Genomic DNA, 19,595 nt, shown 5'->3' with positions numbered 1-19,595 from the left:
TCATCCTCGTTTGGCTTTGAAAAGACCCCTCGTGACGTTTTCTTTTTTCTTTTTCTTTTTTTTTGCCTCCTTCGCCGGCTCCCATCCCGTCTTTACTCTGTCCCGATTTGTTTCTACCTCCTCTAACATCTTTCAAACTGCCTCTGGAACATTGCTATAACTTTCTTCCCTTCATGTTTTTGTATTTTTCTCCTGAAAAGTAACTGGACTAAGATTTCTGCCCGACAACGACGTATTTCTATGCCTATTCCTCTCCTATTTCTGTGGTATTCCTTAATGTTTCATGTATACACTACACATGTGCCGCCATCGTACGATAAAGTATGACCGGTTTTGCTCATGCCATTGTCTATACTTTGTTTTCTCAACAACAAACAAACCGACATAACGTATACTGTAAGTGTATACAGGGTATCTGCACATTTCTAAAGTGACCATTTCATGATATGACTTTTAAGACCTTTGTTTAATACCAAATTGTCAAATATTACGAAAGAAAGAGGCAGACATTGTGAAAATAGCCGATCTACATTACCTGGCAATGCAAGGTGTTGTGAGCCTGTAGTTTGGCTATACTTTCACAATATCTATCTGTGGAACCGAGTCACACTAAGTGTAATGTCTCCACTCACTCCTACAACATCTGTTGGCGAACCAGCACCTTTCTCTCTCTCTCTCTCTCTCTCTCTCTCTCTCTCTCTCTCTCTCTCTCTCTCTCTCTCTCTCTCTCTCTCTCTCTCTCTCTCTCTCTCTCTCCTTCCTTCGACACTGACAGCGTCTGCTGTCTCTCTTCATTGCTAACGAGTGTCAAGAATTTGTCTCGGCTCGGGAGCCGTGAACGCGCGACACGAGGCATTTATGTGTAGGTCAACGCTTCAAAGATGAGCGCCTCTCAGCTCAAAGGTTATACATGCATGCATTTGCATCTCAGAGCGAGGCGTAAGCGTACGGCCGTACGTCGTGTCAGACAAGAGAACATCCCGAGGAACCACCAGCCGCCTGTTAGATGTTACATATTGTCTCTGTCGGGGTGGAAACCTCGTATGTTCAGGATTCAAATCATCAGAGTCGGCAAAAGCAGGAGGAGATCCACGACGCGTTTTGACCTTGTGGATCTCCTGCTTTGGATGCTTTAGTGCAGGGGTCTTCGACAGGGGGTCCGGGACCCCTAGGGGGTCCCCAGAGTGGCTACAGGGGGTCCTCCAAATCTTTATGTGATAGAAACTTTATTTTCTCCTTTTTTTTATATCAACCACTTGAACCCTTAACGTTCATATTCTGAGAACTTTAGCCAAAAATAGCAGCTGCGAGGCGATCGGCTATTTTCGGCAAAGAGGTTTGGTGTAGAGGGTAAAAAGAGCAGACTACGTACAGAGTGAAAGGTCAGGTTTATTAAGTATTGACAGTTCAAGTGGTTAAATATCTGAAAACACAAATTGACATGAATCCAAAATACACTGATGATAGTGCTGTCAAACAATGAAACTATATGGAATCTATGAACAGGTTGTGGGGGTCCCTGCTTCATTTCTCTCTCAACTAAGGGGTCCTTGGCCTGAAAACGTTGAAGACCCCTGCTTTAGTGTGCAACGCTGTAGTATGATCAAGTATAGGCGCGTTCATTTACGGGGAAAAAACATAAAAAGTTAGAATATTCAGATAAGAGGTTTTCTACCCCACATGTCCTTTTTTCCCCCTCTAACACATACTGTATGCCCTGGTGTTCTGAGCAGAGAGCAAATTACTATACGAGACCCGAGCATGAAATATGGCCAGTTCAAAAGCATTATGATGGATCAATATTTCCACACATTTATATTCATGCATTCGCACCTCAAACCCCACACGCTTCTTGTAAAAAAAAAAATCATTTTTTTTATTTTTTTTTATCGTTGCTGTCGGACAGAAATCTCTTATCTCCAAAATCATGAGTACAAGCAGGAACCAAATAATGATTTTATTTTGTTTTCTATGGTATGTGCTGTAAATGTGTATTCAGTTATTTAAATTGTAATTTTATTTTTGCTTGTCATTTTCAATTTTACTGTAATTTAGAAATTTGACCCCAGGAAGAATAGTCACTGCTTAGACAGTGACTAATGGGGATCTTAAATAAACAACAAACAATAAAATATAACTTCTTGTGTTTTTTTTCTTGTTTTTTTTAAGGAGCTATAGTCAACGTTTTCTTGAAAAACGGATGCTAAAATAAAAATAATGTTTCGAAAATATTCCATGAAAAAGATTAAGCTTCATATATGTGTTTCTAAAATGATCACAAAAAGCATAAAGTAATGATAAAATATTCATTTTGGCCATTGTCAGACCGATACTTTGTTTACATTCTAGTCTATTCTTTAATTGTGTTAGACTAGGATGTAAACAAAGTGTCGGCCCGACAATGGCCAAAATGATTATTTTATCATTACTTTATGCTTTGAGTGATCATTTTTGAATAGAAACACATATATGAAGCTTGTTTTTTTATAAATTATTTTCGAAACATTATTTTTATTTTAGCATCCGTTTTTCAAGAAAAAGTTGACTATAGCTCCTTTAAATTAACGTCCCCTACTTTATCATACTACAGCGTCACACGAAAGCGTCAAGCTGAGTGTAGCAGATCTGCAAGTTCCGGCGCAAAGCGTCGCGTTGCGAGCTTGCGCATCTGATACTTTTTACTTTTTTTTTTTATTTCAATTTGAAACATGGAAAGTGTTAACGGTTGTGGACCTTACGCGGTTTCCACCCCAGCTGATACGTCGTTCGTCTGAGCGGCGCTCGGCTCGGCCCGGGCCGGGGCGCTGCATTATTAGCATACATATACACACAGTATGTAGGCCAACTGTACGCCGCTGTACATCCATCATTTTAGTTTAGACGGCGGGAGCGACTGCTTTTCTATCGGCAGCCGGGGTGCATGTTGAACGACACTCCGCTTCAGGACTCATACACAGGGGTGTCTCACCAAATTCTGGGCCCTGGGTACAACAAGGATTCACTGCATTATTGTGTGCTTTAACGATTGAAAAATAGCAGATATACGAGCTTGTAGATCTGCTATTTTTTTTAAATGGTGAAAATTTGTCTTTGAATATTTCAAATCCTTGTTTTTTTTTTTTTTTTTTAAACTATGTTTCTATGTCAGGGTTGCTCAAACCTTTTCGAAGGACCACCAAAATGATATGTATTTGGCCACGGACCCGCATCTCAAAATATTTAGTTCCAGCATACTGCACGTGTGTACCACGTGCAGTATCTGTTTTTACCACTGGCAACAATAGGCATCAATATTTTGATTTTGATTATGAAAAATTGCAATGGATTTTTAAAGCAATCCATACTTTTTTTGTGAATATATATATATATATTTTTCTGGACAAAACTGTGTTGTAGAGACAATTTAACTATTACAACTTTGGTGGTTGTATTTGGTCTCCCTGCTTTTGCATTGTTGATGAACTCAGACCCTGGTGTTGGGGTTGGGACCAGCTGGCGCTGCCTGGATATCAAGTCACTGGTTGAGTGTGTGAATCCGGGCAGCTCCTCTCCGCGGGGCCGATGGATCACTTTGAGTGTTATAGAGCGTTGTGTCTGTCTGTGTCTGCGTGGACAGGCTCTCTCTGTCTCTCTCTGCTAAAGCTGCCAGGGGGGGGAGTGGGACTGAGTTACTAGGGCCCGAGTTACTAGGGCCCAAGGTGGAGGGGCCTTAATTATTTTACACTTTAGCTATTGAAAAATAGCAGATCTACAGGCTCACAGTGAGCTTGTAGATCTGCTATTTTTTTGAAAAGTCGTGAAAATGTGTGCAAGTCTTTGAATTATGTATTTTTTAAGCGAACATTTGTAACTAAAATTTTGCTTGTGGGGGGTCCCTGGAACTAAATATTTTGAGATAGGATCTGTGGCCAAATACATATAATTTTGGGGGTCCTTCACATGAAAAAGTTTGAGCACCACTGACATATAGAAACATAGGTTTTTTTCAACAAACCTTAGAAGGATTTGAAAGGCTTCAAAGGCTTTGAAAAGGATTTGAAATATTCAAAGGCTTGCACAAATGTTCAGGATTTTTCAAAAGATTGCAGATCTACAAGCTCGCAGCGTGGCGCTGTGAGCTTCTATCATGTGCTATTTTTCAATAGTTAAAGCACAAAATAATGCGTTCACAGTCTAAATGGGTTAAACCCCCCCTCCCCTTATGAAGAACATTCACGGGGGCCCGCAGTAGAATCCTTGTACCCATGCAGGCCCCAGAACTTGGTGCGACACCCCTGAAAGCTGCTAAGGACTTTGTGCAGTCAGATCATATTGACTCCATTGTCCAACCGGGGCCAAGCTGTTCTCAGGTCTATCTATAGTTTAGCCCACACACCGGAGCGTCCTCCTCCTTTTATAGAGGAAAAAAAAAAGAAGTAGCGTGAGCGAGATTGTCAGGTTGTCAATGGTGTCCGCACCACGTCCATCCAATAGCATAGAACGTCGAAGACGAGATCCTCGCTACAAGATGTAAGCGGTAATGGAGTGCAGGAACGACTCCGTAAGCTCAGTGTAATCTGGGAATGTGAATGATTGATCGATTTGTTTGGAACGTGCGTCGGGTTTTTCCGCTTCTGTTGAAAAATGAAAAATGTCTTTCTTTCTCTTTTCGCTCACAGGACTAAAGCTGGGGGAGTCTCTGTGGTCTGGTGTGTCAGGAGGAAACCTCGTATGTCCAAAAGAGTTTTTCAGGATTTAAATTCAAACGTATCAAAAGTAGCAGATCTACAAGCGCGTATCTGCTGCTTGTCTGACGCTGTAGTTAGCGTTGATTTTGTCGACTAAATATATGGCGAAAAATGTTTGTCGACTGTGTTTTTTTCACCGACAAAAACGACATAAAAACTAAATAAAAACTAAGCTGTGATGACTAAAACTAAGACTAAATATATTGACAATTTCGTCAACAAAATAATAAATTAGGGAGGGACTAGTGGAGAGGAGAGTCATTTTATGTTTGGTTGCTCTCAGGTGTTGCGTGCTGAAAATAGCAGATCTACAAGCTCACAACGCGACACGGTGTGAGCTTGTAGATCTGCTTTTTTTCAGCACACAACCAAGTGTAAAATCAGTCCTTACGATGCCATCAAGGCCTGCCAAAATACTTTACAGTTGACTAAATCAACTGTAGATTTAGTCGACTAAAATATTATGATATTTAGTCAACAAAAATAAGACTAAAACTAAAACTTTTCAGGTGACTAAATTATGACTAAAATTAAATGACATTTTATTCAAAAGACTAAAACTAAATCCAAATGTGCTGTCAAAAACAACACTGGCTGTAGTACGGTCATCAAGTATAGCAGTGGTTCCCAACCAGTGGTCCTTGAGGGGTTCCAGGTGGTCCCCAGCTAAATGATGGAGAGTTGGTAACAAAATGGACCCTTATTAGATCTTTAACTCTCCAGAGTGTACCGTGAGGTTTCATTTTACACTCTCAAGGGAGTTAAGTCGTTGTTAAATATCTTCATTTCTTAATTTACAAGAAGTCTACACAATTCGAGAATGTAGGAGAATTGAGTACCTGAGATGATAAAACAGTCTAAATGTCCATATTTTAAAGTTTTTAATATAGATTTTTTTTTTGATTTACCAGACTGTAAATCACAAACTAGAAGTTTTTAATCGTAATGCTACTAATGCACTCCCCCCTCATTTTGTTGAATTCGAACTTTTTAACTTTTAACTTAACTCATATATATATATTAGGAATTATAAGACTAATATATATATACTTATGGAAAGTGGAAAAACAGTACATCTCCAACAGTTTGTGGAACAACAGTATAAGTCCGTACAAGCAATATTCAGCAGTCAAAGGGTAACATTAAAACAGACTATTGAACAAAATGAGGGGGGAGTGCATTAACAATTTTAACAGATTAAAAATGACTAGTTTGTGGTTTACAGTCTGGTAAATCAAAAAATATCTATATTAAAAATAAATAAATATGGACATAGACTGTTATTCGTCTCTGGTACTCAATTGCTATTTTGATCGATTTTTGCCTGTTTTCTCTCCTATGGTGCCAACATCAATACAGCACGGAATTGTGGACAAAAGTCCCAACGACAACTAAATAGTCTCCGTTTCGGGTCTGAGAGGCTAAACCTCATTAAAACGGTGTAGTCAGGGAAAATTAGCAGAATACCTGTCAAATCTGGGAATAAATTCCTTACCAAACAATTTCTTCACCAATGTGTTCGTAAAGGTGTCTAGTAACATATCTAACACAGTTACACTGTATATAGTACACTGTACTATAAGGGATAAAAATCACTCCCAAAAATATGCTTCAAGTTGGATGTGAGGGGTCTAACTAGGTGTTTTTAATTATTCTGAATCCACTGCAAGCATTTGTTTTGCACAAAAAACATTCCTTGGGCCAAAAATGACCCCATACACCTTGTGAAAAGGGATGACTCATCACTAAACCATCGTTTTTTTTGTGTCTGATTTTGGCCCAATGAATGTTTTTCGTGCAAAAGCAAAACAAATGCTTGCAATGGATTCAGAATAATTAAAAACACCTAGTTAGACCCCTCACATCCCACTTAAAGCATATTTTTGGGAGTGATTTTTTTCCCTTATAGTATAGTGTATAGTGTAGTGAGTGAATGAGACCCAGAATTACCCTAGCTGTCAAAGATTTTCCTAGGGAAACTGAATTTCAGTCTTTGTGAGATGTGTTACTAGACACCTTTACAAACACATTGGTGAAGAAATGTTTTGGTAAGGAATTTATTCCAGGACTTTTTAAGATATCCCCTGATTAATTGTGGACAAAAGTCCAACGACAACTAAATAGTCTCCGTTTCGGGTCTGAGAGGCTAAACCTCATTAAAATGGTGATTCCGCGGCTCAAATGCCCAATAAATAACGGACCATGATCTGAAAAGGGGTGAAAACCACCGAAGTGTAGACGTTAATTTACGGGCGAAAGAAACCCCACAAAAAGTACGAATATGGAGATAGGAGGTTTAATTCTTCCTCACGATATCATCATCATTGTCAGGCAGAAACCTCGTATCTCCAAGCTTCAAACTTGTACGTTTCTTTGGTAACTTAAAGCCCTACTTCATCATGCAAGAGTGTCGGACAGAACTAGTGAAAATAGCAGATCCACAAGCACACGACGCCTCGCATCGTGTGGCGTTGTGTGCTTGTAGATCGGCTATTTTCACTGTTTAAATCATTTTTAAAATGACGAACACAAAACAAACGTTTTTTTTTGGACATACGTGGTTTCCTTGCGACGGCGACGATGTGGTGGTGTGGTATACCTGAGCCTTTGCTTTATGGCTTGGTGATCAGCCGGGGTTCATAACTCACTCCTATAGGAGTGTAAATTTTAAGGGCTGAACTCACACTCGCACATGTGACTCTCTGGCACCTGGTCTGACGCTCGTTGCCATGATTCTCCACCGGCTGTCAATGTGCTCCATGTGTGCATGTGTGTGCGTGCACACGCGTGCATGTGTGCGTGTGTGTGCGTGCGTGCATGTGTGCTTGCACGTGCGTGTGTGTGCCGTGCATGCGAGGCAAGAGGCAAATATTAGAGCTGTCTTCGACTCAGGATTTATCAAGTCGACTCGAGTCGCGGGGGTTGTTCCGACGCGTTGACGAATCATTTATGTAAAAAAAGTTTTAAAAAAAAGTGGAGATGCGGCCTATGGACGCGACGCATTGATAGCAAGTAGCGCCCGGTACAACCGCTGTTATAAACCACATATGATTGGTGGATTCTCTGCTTTGAAAACTGCCTGATTGTAATGATTTGATGCCTCTCCAAGGCTAAAGGAACAGGGCTAAAGCACTGGCATGCTAACGATTTAGCCCCGTTCCTTCAGGAGGAAAAACAACAACAAACGTTTGCTAAAAGTAACAATTATGTAACGTCACTGCGTCGATGCAGAACGCAAGCAAATTGTCTTAATCTAAAACTTTTTAAGAAGTCCTCTACTCCACCACAGTCCTCAGCCTGAGACCACCACAGTGAGTGAAGTGTATCGAGATCGGCTGCTTCTTGGCTGCAATAAGTAGAATAACAACACTTTGACGCATTTCCTCTCAAAGCGGTTATGGCTTCAAAATAAGAGCCTCCTGTAATATGACCAAGGCAACTTTCAAGTCACGTGAACTGGTTTTATTTTTAAGTCTAGTACAAGTAGTAGGAAGTTTGTACTCAATAAGAAGTACATGACAGTCCAGTCCAGCCAGTGGCGTAACAACATTGTGATAGGCCCTGGTGCAGATATTTGTTGTGGGCCCCCCAACCCACCCCACCCACCCCTATATACACAAGCGCAAGTGACATTTGAAATGTTTATTTATGTCCACATAAGCAGAAGTACAAGAATGTACAAAGGACATAAACAATATCATTGCAGTAAGCACTGGCGCCTAACTCTGTCCCCACTAGGGGGAGCACAAAGCTAGGAGACATTTGGCGCCGCATAGCGGCGCCGCGAAAAATTGTGTATTTCCGGTTATAAGGTCGGCCAAAATGGGTATTTTTGGGTATAAAGTCAACTAAAACGGGTTACCTTTATTAAGTCATTTTCAGGTGTCTTTGGGGCTTCAGGGGAGGACCTGGATATGTTGCTTGGTGCGCACCTTTTTTTTAAATAGGCCTATAAACATGACCAGGGCTCTGACATGACCAAATAAATAGAACACTAGGTCTACAATGCAAGCCTTTCAGTGCTGACACGACCCATCCTGACTGATTGACACACAGCTGACAGGTCTCAAAGGATGATTGGACAAATTATCATTCACTCGGCACTCCACCAGCTAGGGCCTAGCCTAGGCAGCTACTCAGCACCTAAACCCATTACCGTAATACTTGTTGCGGCCGCGCAGATGCATTCCACCGCCGAACGTCATTACCGTATTACCAAGTGTGGTCGCGCAGACAGATTTTTTTTTTCTTTTTTTTTTTCCCCTCTTCCTTCATGGGCCCCTGTGTGTGTGGGCCCTGGTGCGGCTGTACCAGCTGCACCTCCATATTTACGCCACTGAGTCCAGCGCTCTCATACCGCACCACAGTAACTGGCGTGACAAAAAATATATATATATATTCGACGGCTCGACTCAAACAATTGGCGTCGATTCCGGGGGCTGAAAAAAAATTTTTTTTTCAGTTTTTTTACACAGGTTTCTATGGTTTCTTGGGCTGGATATGGCAGCCTGGAATGGTTGTTCAAGTGCAGCTAAACTTTTTATGTTAGTAAACGTGCCACAATTAACAATAATGCATTGCACCTGTGCAGCTGACCTGCGGAACCTAGGAATATACCATTTTGTCAAGCTGGGAAGAATACAAGTCTGGAGAATATAATCATAATACCTTGTTAAAGTGACCATTTTGTTAAATTTTGCATTTGTAGTTATTTTACTGTAATTTAACAACATAATAACCAGCGCAGATAGACAAAAAGACATTCATGGATTTATATTTAAAAGTAACTTTTATTTTCCCCCCTGGACCAAGGGTATGGCAGCTGCATACCCCTGCCATACCCAATTGACGCCCCTGGGAGCGATTACACACAGTACAAAGTGAGTCCTTTTTGTGTAGGAACAGGAACTCGGTTTGGCCCCTCCCCTTTCTTATTCCACTTCCTCCCAAGTTCTTCCGTGTTTATTCCCACTAACAACAACACTACATGTTTAGGGCAGTGGTGCTGACTGAGAGACTCTGCTGTTAGCAGAATCTGTCTTGAGAGATTAGTGCGTGCGTGCGTGAGTGCGTGCCTGTGTTTGTGTGTGTCTGCCCAGCCCCTAGAGGGCGCTGGGCAGGAGGGTGAAGGCATGGTGGTTGGTGTGTCCCTATGGGAGGTTCTCCAGGACAAATGGTGTGAAAATGAGATAAGTGCTGCTTGTTGTGGAGGCTGAGCTGTGTGGTGCAGTTAGTTCTCTCTCTCTCTCTCTCTCTCTCTCTCTCTCTCTCTCTCTCTCTCTCTCTCTCCCTCTCTCTCTCTCTCTCTCTCTCTCTCTCTCTCTCTCTCTCTCTCTCTGACCTTTCTTTGAACCTGTATCTCATGTCTGTCGAGTGGAAGGAAACCTTGTATGTCCAAAAGAGTTACTTTTCAGGATTCAGATTCAGGGCGGATTCACACTGCAATCCGATTGATTAGAAGTGTTTCTGAAAACAGTTGCCTGGTCCCCGCTGACCAGCATTCACATTGGCCAAAATTCTCTTGTGCCTGGACTCCCTGGAGTACACTTCATTCAACTGTAATGGTATTCATGTGCCTCCCGGGGGCGCTTGTTGACCATGGGGCTTTGGGAGATATAAAATGTCATGTCACAGAAGAAGAGTATCTTGTCAGAATTTAGAGCGAATATAAAGTTTTACAGTGTTCCTGATGTTATCTTGAGTTGTAACAATAACAGACCAAAGCAGTGTGTGCTGACTGTCTCTGAAACATCACATCGTATCGCTGTCTGTAATCATCGCACCACAGTAACGTCACTGGCGCATCCTTGGTATCTTAATAGTGACGTCGCGGATCATTCCTTGTTATTTTCATCCCAGCAGAAGTGACACCACTTCCTTGTTCATGGAACGGTAGCTTCACATTGCAGCGCACCGTTCTTGAGGACGCATCAAGCGGACTCCAGACTACCTCCGGAGGTGGTCTCGAGTCTGCCGTTTCTGAGGAGAACCGCAGGCTTCACACTGTCAAAACATCTGCCAAGCAGTCTGGAGAACGCACCGGAGACCGCAGTGTGAATCCGCCCTCAGAAGCATCAGAAGCAGTAGCAGATCTACAAGCTCAATGACGCGTTTTCGAGTTTGCAACTCTATGCTTTTGGTGTGACACCGTCCGGACTTTTACTCGTAACAGAGTGTTTCTACATTGCAGTATTGATACTTTTACTTAAAGCTATACTGTGTAAGTTGCTCAACTAGTTGTCAGTAGCGGTATAGCAAACCGCGGTCGCGTCTGCTTTTTTCGGCCGTTTTTCGCCGCGGACCGGGCCTTCAGACCACCGCGGACCGGGCCTTCCGCCTCGCCGAGCCGAGACGCATCCGTAGAGGTCTTTCGTGTCCCTCTACGAGCAGCGGTTGGGGACTTACATGCTAAACTCCTAGACCATTGTAAACACTGCAGTGTACTTCCTGAAGAGCTCGGCAGTGTATGATCTGGGCTGTGATTGGCCGGTAGGGAGACACGTGTACAGAATGATCTATATGACATAATTTTGCCGGGAAAAACAGCCCTGGTCACGGCCACCAGGGCTCAGTAGAACACACATAAAGAAAAGGCTTTGGGAGCTGAAATTAACAGAGTGGGTGTTCTAAAACTTTAGCGATTTAATAATTAGGACAATTTTAAGATTTATTTTATTAAAAAAGTTACATAGTATAACTTTAAGTAAAATAATCGAGTACTTTTTCCCACCACTGATCATGACATCATCCTTCTCCTACAGTTCTGCGGCACCGTCACGGCGGAGCTGGACGGCCTGCTGCCCCTGGCCGTGGCCTGCGGGGACCCCTCTGTCCTGGAGGTGCGCTGCAGCTTCGTGGAGGCTTGCGGCCGGGCGGCGCGCTGCCTGCTGGAGCGCCTGGAGCTCCGGGCCCTGGAGGTGCCCGGCTCCGCCCCGCTGGGGGACCTGCCCGCCCTGCTGGCCTCCTGCATCCACGTCCGCCAGCGCCTGGAGCTCTACCAGCACACACTGAGGGAGCACACAGCCTCCAAGGACAGGGTGTAAGTTATAGAACTCTACCACCACACTGAGGGAGCACGCAGCCTCCACTAAGGACAGGGTGTAAGTTATAGAACTCTACCACCACACTGAGGGAGCACGCAGCCTCCACTAAGGACAGGGTGTAAGTTATAGAACTCTACCAGCACACACTGAGGGAGCACGCAGCCTCCACCAGGGTGTAAGTTATAGAACTCTACCACCACACTGAGGGAGCACACAGCCTCCACTAAGGACAGGGTGTAAGTTATAGAACTCTACCACCACACTGAGGGAGCACGCAGCCTCCACTAAGGACAGGGTGTAAGTTATAGAACTCTACCACCACACTGAGGGAGCACGCAGCCTCCACTAAGGACAGGGTGTAAGTTATAGAACTCTACCAGCACACACTGAGGGAGCACGCAGCCTCCACTAAGGACAGGGTGTAAGTTATAGAACTCTACCACCACACTGAGGGAGCACGCAGCCTCCACTAAGGACAGGGTGTAAGTTATAGAACTCTACCAGCACACACTGAGGGAGCACACAGCCTCCACTAAGGACAGGGTGTAAGTTATAGAACTCTACCAGCACACACTGAGGGAGCACGCAGCCTCCACTAAGGACAGGGTGTAAGTTATAGAACTCTACCAGCACACACTGAGGGAGCACGCAGCCTCCACTAAGGACAGGGTGTAAGTTATAGAACTCTACCAGCACACACTGAGGGAGCACGCAGCCTCCACTAAGGACAGGGTGTAAGTTATAGAACTCTACCACCACACTGAGGGAGCACGCAGCCTCCACTAAGGACAGGGTGTAAGTTATAGAACTCTACCACCACACTGAGGGAGCACGCAGCCTCCACTAAGGACAGGGTGTAAGTTATAGAACTCTACCAGCACACACTGAGGGAGCACACAGCCTCCTCTAAGGACAGGGTGTACGTTATAGAACTCTACCAGCACACACTGAGGGAGCACACAGCCTCCACCAGGGTGTAAGTTATAGAACTCTACCACCACACTGAGGGAGCACACAGCCTCCACCAGGGTGTAAGTTATAGAACTCTACCAGCACACACTGAGGGAGCACACAGCCTCCACCAGGGTGTAAGTTATAGAACTCTACCACTACACTGAGGGAGCACGCAGCCTCCAAGGACAGGGTGTACGTTATAGAACTCTACCACCACACTGAGGGAGCACACAGCCTCCACCAGGGTGTAAGTTATAGAACTCTACCACCACACTGAGGGAGCACACAGCCTCCACCAGGGTGTAAGTTATAGAACTCTACCAGCACACACTGAGGGAGCACGCAGCCTCCACTAAGGACAGGGTGTAAGTTATAGAACTCTACCACCACACTGAGGGAGCACACAGCCTCCACCAGGGTGTAAGTTATAGAACTCTACCAGCACACACTGAGGGAGCACGCAGCCTCCACTAAGGACAGGGTGTAAGTTATAGAACTCTACCACCACACTGAGGGAGCACGCAGCCTCCAAGGACAGGGTGTACGTTATAGAACTCTACCAGCACACACTGAGGGAGCACGCAGCCTCCACTAAGGACAGGGTGTACGTTATAGAACTCTACCACCACACTGAGGGAGCACACAGCCTCCACCAGGGTGTAAGTTATAGAACTCTACCACCACACTGAGGGAGCACGCAGCCTCCACTAAGGACAGGGTGTAAGTTATAAAACAGGGGTCTTTGAGAGGCACGGGCGCAGTGGTTAGCACTTCGCCTCACGGCTAGAAGGTCCTGGGTTCGATTCCCGTCGGGGGACGCTGTGGGTGCTGGGGGAGTGTTTCTCCCTCCGCATCATCAGCGCCCACACCCTAGGTGGGGTCGGTGATGGGGCCTTTCTGTGTGGAGTATGCATGTTCTCCCCGTGTCTCCTAGGGTTGATACCCTTACAAAAACATGCAGTAATCCTGGTCTCAATAATGCCTCCCCCTGGCCAGCTGGGGCGCTTGATGGAGGGGAAAGGCACTGTTTGGAATAACGTGTTCCTTCCACGCGCTACGTCCATCCCGGGGAAATCCCCCCTGTCAGGTGAAAAGAAACAACTTGGACTACTCATGCATTGAAGGAAGCATGAGGTCAGTCCATTTTGTCATGTATTACACACAAAATACAAAATCAAGGAAAAAAGGTTGTGATGCCATCAAAATGGCAGATGTTCACTTTGCTGCATGCCGAAAATAGCCGATCTACAAGCTCACAACGCGTCGCGACTCGCGAGCTTGTAGATCACCTATTTTTGGACTGTGACTCGTGTGCGCAACCTTGGTGACTTATGTTCTGCTGAATCTCTTCTCCACTGGTCCCTCCCTAAAATTTTAATGCATTTGGTGATGAAATTGTCAGTATACGTATTTAGTCATAGTTATGTCAAGTTATTATTTCTTTTTTATTTAGTTTGTGTCCACATTTTTCTTCATAGAAACATGTATCTATTCCTATCACACATTACAAATGACATTACACAGAAAGGCAATTTTACAGACATGAAAGGCATTTAAAAGCTTTTTATTATTTGTATTTATTTTATTATTATTATTATTATTATTATTATTTTTACTTTTTATCAGATCAGGCATGAGGAAAATCAAGGTCATGGTGTAATTGTGTTTATTCCTCGGTAGTATTATATTGTGTAAGAACATTTCATCCTCTCATAGCATGTGGGATTGAACCCCCCGGTCAAGTGCTTACACTAAACGTCCTGAGTCTGACCCGCACAAACCTCTTGTCATTCAGATTTACAGTGTTGGTCCTTTACATGCACGCACACACACACACGCACGCACGCACGCACGCACGCACGCACGCACGCACGCACGCACGCACGCACACACACACACACACACACACACACACACACACACACACACACACACACACACCAGAGGGACCCCGCCTGTCAAACGGTGATCGTAAGTTTAGAACAATGAACAACACAACTCTGTCCTTTGGTATCCAAACAATTCTCCATACGTCAAAAACCCAGACCAAATAGCAGCCAAAACCAAAGCTGCATCGATGCACATTTAGTTTTGCTTCATCACATAAATATAAAACTGTGGTTATTATTTTGGGGGGGGGGGGGGGCGGTCCTTTTGGCCCACAGCACAATGCTCCATTGTATCCACCAATACACACCTTACAATTCACCATTATGTGTTGACGGTTTAATGAAAGTTAGTGTAGAACATAAAAATGTTTTGGTCTGGATTTTAAAAAGTATTCAGAGTTGGCGCCTAGAAGTTTCTAATAACCACAGCATGTGTGGCATAATAACTGACATACAGTAACAATTTAAATATAAAATATATATTTTTAAAAGCATGGTGTGGCCCCTTTAACTCATTGGTTGTTTACAGCCGAGGAAACCGAAGATTTTTCTATGTCTTTCACTGCTGGCTTCTCCTACCTTTTAACGCGGGCGCTCATCCAGTTCCCATCGTGCGCGATCAGACACTGCTATGCATTGTGTGTTCGCGTATTCCATCAGCTTCTCAAATCCTTTTAAATTTAAAAAAACTGTGGGACTAGTAGCGTGCCGAAGTTTAGGAAGTTCAGGCTACATACACACAGACACACAGACAGACAGACCCACACGGCCACGTATAGGAGCGTTGTGACCACCGCTCAAAAATGATCAATCCATTCTCCATCTGTAAGCCGTGGTGTTTACAAAGAATGCTTACGGGCCGGAATAGAGGACGGACCATCCGCTTCCGGTCTGTGGCCTCAATGTTAATCGGTCCACTCCATAATGTGTCCGTGTAGAAACCGATCCCGTAGCTTTAGTTCCGGTCTATTTTAGTTCGGCTTCGATATATATATATATATATTTTTTTCAATTAAAGCTTTTTAAATCTTCGGGTTCCTCGGGCATGGTTGTGTTAATATACAGTGTTCATTTTGTACATTAAAACGCTACTCAATTGCAGTGTGATGGCAGTACTTGAAATGAGTTAAATGCGTCGCTCCTGGCTACTGGTAGGAGTCAGGGTGAACTCACTGGCGAGGACTAGACATGTTTTATCTCTTAGCGTGCATGCAGACATGATGAGACCTAACTGAAAACAAACTATAAAAATGACCCTCCCCCGTTGGCAGCTACCCGTATACATCGTTGCTGTCGGTCAGAAACCTCTTATCTCCTTTATTCGAAGAGTTATCCGAAACATCAACGCTCGACTTGATCGTCACACAAACGCATCAGAAGTAGCAGATCCGCAAGCAGCCCGAAGCACGCAACGAAGCGACGCGATCCAAGCTCGTCGATCGCCCTACGTTTTCCTACTTTTGCGTTTTAATTCCCGAAAGAGTAACTAACCGTTTTGGGAACATGCGAGGGTTCCACCCCGACAGAGGCGATATAACTCCACATGGCCATAATTGTATTCCATTCCATTTAGTTTCATAATATAACGGGAAAATATCGCCGTCTGCGTGCGCGTAAAAAGATTTACACCTTCGAATGACACCAAAGGAGCAATGGAAACAGCTGTGTTTCGCTGCGAAACACTATTTGTTGGATTTATTGTTCGGGCGTCCAGGGAGGGTTGCGTGCGTGTGTGTGCGCGCGCGCACGCTTGTATGTGTGTGTTTGTGTGTGTGTTTGTGTGTGTGTGTGTGTGTGTGTGTGTGTGTGTGTGTGTGTGTGTGTGTGTGTGTGTGTGTGTGTGTGTGTGTGTGTGTGTGTGTGTGTGTGTGTGTGTGTGTGTGTGTGTGTGTGTGTGTGTGTGTGTGTGTGTGTGTGTGTGTGTACCTCTGTGTGCCAGACATACTAAAAGCCAGCAGAATGGAGCTGTAAAGGCCCAGGATGGAGGATGTCTGTGGGAGACATTCTGTTCAGGAGCTCTGATGCAACACAGGCAGGGCCAGGTCCAACTGAAAGGTCAAGAGGTGAACACAGATGGAGAGAGAGAAAGAGAGAGAGTGAGAGAGAGAGCGCTGGTTCTCAAACTTTGAAACGTGAAGGTCTCCCCTTGACACTGTACAAATGGAACGGGTCCATTTGGTTCTATTTGTACACGTTAGGGTCCATTTGGTTCCATTTGTTACACTGTCAAAGTTACAGATTGTAAAGGGCGATTTAGATGCCCATAAAGGATCCAAGAGAGAGTCCTTGAAATTCATTTTTTTTTTCTAAATTGACAAAAAACCAAATAACCATCTGTTTAGGAAAACGCTCTCCAAAGGACACCAACAGAGAGAGAGAGAGAGAGAGAGAGAGAGAGAGAGAGAGAGACACAGAGAGAGAGAGAGAAACAGAGAGAATGAAAGGTGAACAAGGGTTGAGAGGGGAAGTGAAATAGCAGCATGTTAAAATCTGTATAACCCAGGGGTCTTCAACAGAGTTACTACAGGGGGTCCTCCAAATCTTTGAGTGATAGATTATTTTTTCTCCTTTTTTATATTAACCACTTGGACCCTAGCGTCCATATTCTGAGAACTTTAGACAAAAATAGCCGATCTACAAGCTCACTGTGAGCTTGAACAGCCAACGTACCCAGGGGTGTCACAGCGGGGGGGGGGAGGCTAATTATTTTATATTTAAAGGAGTAGTTCACCCCCAAAATGACTTTTTTGCTATTGATTACTCACGCCATGGAGAGTAGAGTTCAATAATATTTTTTTGTCGCATTCCTAAGACAAAAATGTGATAACAATAAATTTACCCCCATTCGTTCCGGAATCAATGGGGGTAAATTTACTCGAATCAAATTTTTGTCTTAGGAATGTGACAAAAAACAAAAAATATTATTGAACTCTACTCTCCATGCCATGGCATGAGTAATCAATAGAAAAAAAGTCATTTTGGGGGTGAACTACTCCTTTAAGCTATTGGAAAAATAGCAGATTTACAAGCTCACTGCGAGCTTGTAGATCTGCTATTTTTGAAAAGTAGTGAAAATGTGTGCAAATCTTTGAATATAATATAATATATGTATTTTTTTAAGCAAACATTATGTAACTCAAATTTTGCTTCTGGGGGGTGTCCCTGGAACAAAATATTTTGAGATGGGAAACAGTTTTTTTTTTTTTTTTTTTTAAACCTCAGAAGGATTTGAAATATTCAAACACTTTTCAATAGTTAAAGCACAAAATAATGCGTAATAATGCGTTCCCAGTCCGCAGTGAATCCTTGTAGCCAGGGCCCAGAATTTGGTGCGACACCCCTGAACGTACCCCTCCTCCCCATCGTACCTCCTCCTCCTCCTCCAACGTCCCAAACCATCACAACCTCGCCCCTCTCGCTCTATCCCCAACAGTGACTGACAGGTGCTAATGGCGTCCACATTGTGGTTTTATCGACCCCATAATATACGCCTTTAACTTTTGGCCCCCGTCCCCTTCAAAAGGCATTTCAGGGGACCCCCCCCCCCCCCCTTCCCCCTCCCCCAATGCCCTCTGCACCCCTTGTGCAGCGGCCTCCGGTACTGCAACACCTGTAGCGCATGTCTCCCCCCCCCCCCCCCCCCCCGCTCGTAAACCCCGCCTCCTACTGTCTGCAACGCCTCCTGAAATGCCACCCACCCCACCAGCAGCCCCCCACCACAACACATGCTCTCGGCTAATTCAAAAGAAGAGCACTTCACCCACTTTCCACCAGTGGCGTCAGTTTAGAAAAAGCTAAGGTATGGCAACATGACTGGTGTCTTGCACGCGCGTGCAAGACACCAGTCATGTTGCCATACCTTAGAAACAGGCATGATACATTTATTTTAAGAAGTACATTCTATTTTTCCTCGGTTTCTACGGTTTCTTGGGCTGGATATGGCAGCCTTGAACGGGTTTTTCAAGTGCAGCTAAACTTGGCATGTTAGGAAACGTGCCACAATTAACAATAATGCATTGCACCTGTGCAGCTGACTTGCGGAACCTGGGAATATAGGCTACCATTTTGTCAAGATGCAAGTGTGGAGAATATAATTATAATAGCTTGTTAAAGTGACCATTTTGTCAAATTTTGCATTTGTAGTTATTTTACTGTAATTTAACAACATAATAACCAGCACAGATAGACAAAGACACATTCATGGATTTATATTTAAAAGTAACTTTTATATTCCCCCCTGGACCCAGGGTATGGCAGCTGCATACCCCTGCCATACCCAATTGACGCCCCTGCTTTCCAACATATATGCGTCAATCAAGAAACAAAATGAAACTTGAAGAATGAGTGCCCCAGTTATGGCCAAGATAAGATATGACTGCTTGGTAGCCATGTCTTAGCCAGGTCAGTCGCTAGCGTCTCAATTAATATCACATGCGTTTAGGGATATGGGACCAAATGCAAATATCATATCATGATTATTGTGACCAAAATAATTAATTATGTACCTCTTCTTTTCCTCAATTTAGTTGTGTCAATTAAGTCCTCCCCATAGACAATTGTGGTAAATGGTGCATTTTTATGGCGCTTTTATGCAAGGCGTTTTACAGAGATTGTGCATTACATTCACCCATTCACACATGTATACAGTACGTTCATACAGCGATGGCGGAGGAAACCATGCAAGGCACCAACCTGCTCACCGGGAGCAACGGACAACGTGTGGATGTTATGTGAAGTATTTAAAAAAAAAAAGTTACATTATCGTTTATCGTGATAAAAAACACTCACGATAATCGTATTGTGGATATTTAATTCATCGTGATATTGTCACGATAAATTGTACTGTACTACATTCTTTAATGTTATGTTCTCCACTTTTGTCTGATAAAATACTCAATCAAGTCCTCCGTCATGCACTGGGATCAATTCACCTTTTATTTGCAGAGCTGCATATCCGGTACCACTTAAACCCTCTATAATTG

At 43.8% G+C, this 19,595-nt stretch overlaps 1 protein-coding gene across 1 annotated transcript in view; it reads left to right on the top strand.

The window, feature by feature from the left end:
* kiaa0825 (KIAA0825 ortholog) overlaps positions 1-19,595 on the top strand; it is a gene marked incomplete at both ends in the record, with an annotated part of 289,583 nt that overhangs the window by 54,818 nt on the left and 215,170 nt on the right. The window contains 1 exon segment of the mRNA XM_080738825.1: positions 11,489-11,766. Within this exon segment, the coding sequence (XP_080594951.1) occupies positions 11,489-11,766 (278 nt within the window).

Source organism: Nannobrachium achirus (assembly GCF_963921795.1).
Source record: "Nannobrachium achirus genome assembly, chromosome: 12".
NCBI lineage: Eukaryota > Metazoa > Chordata > Actinopteri > Myctophiformes > Myctophidae > Nannobrachium > Nannobrachium achirus.
Note: the sequence above shows the minus strand (reverse complement) of the source record. Positions and strands in the feature narration are given on the sequence as shown.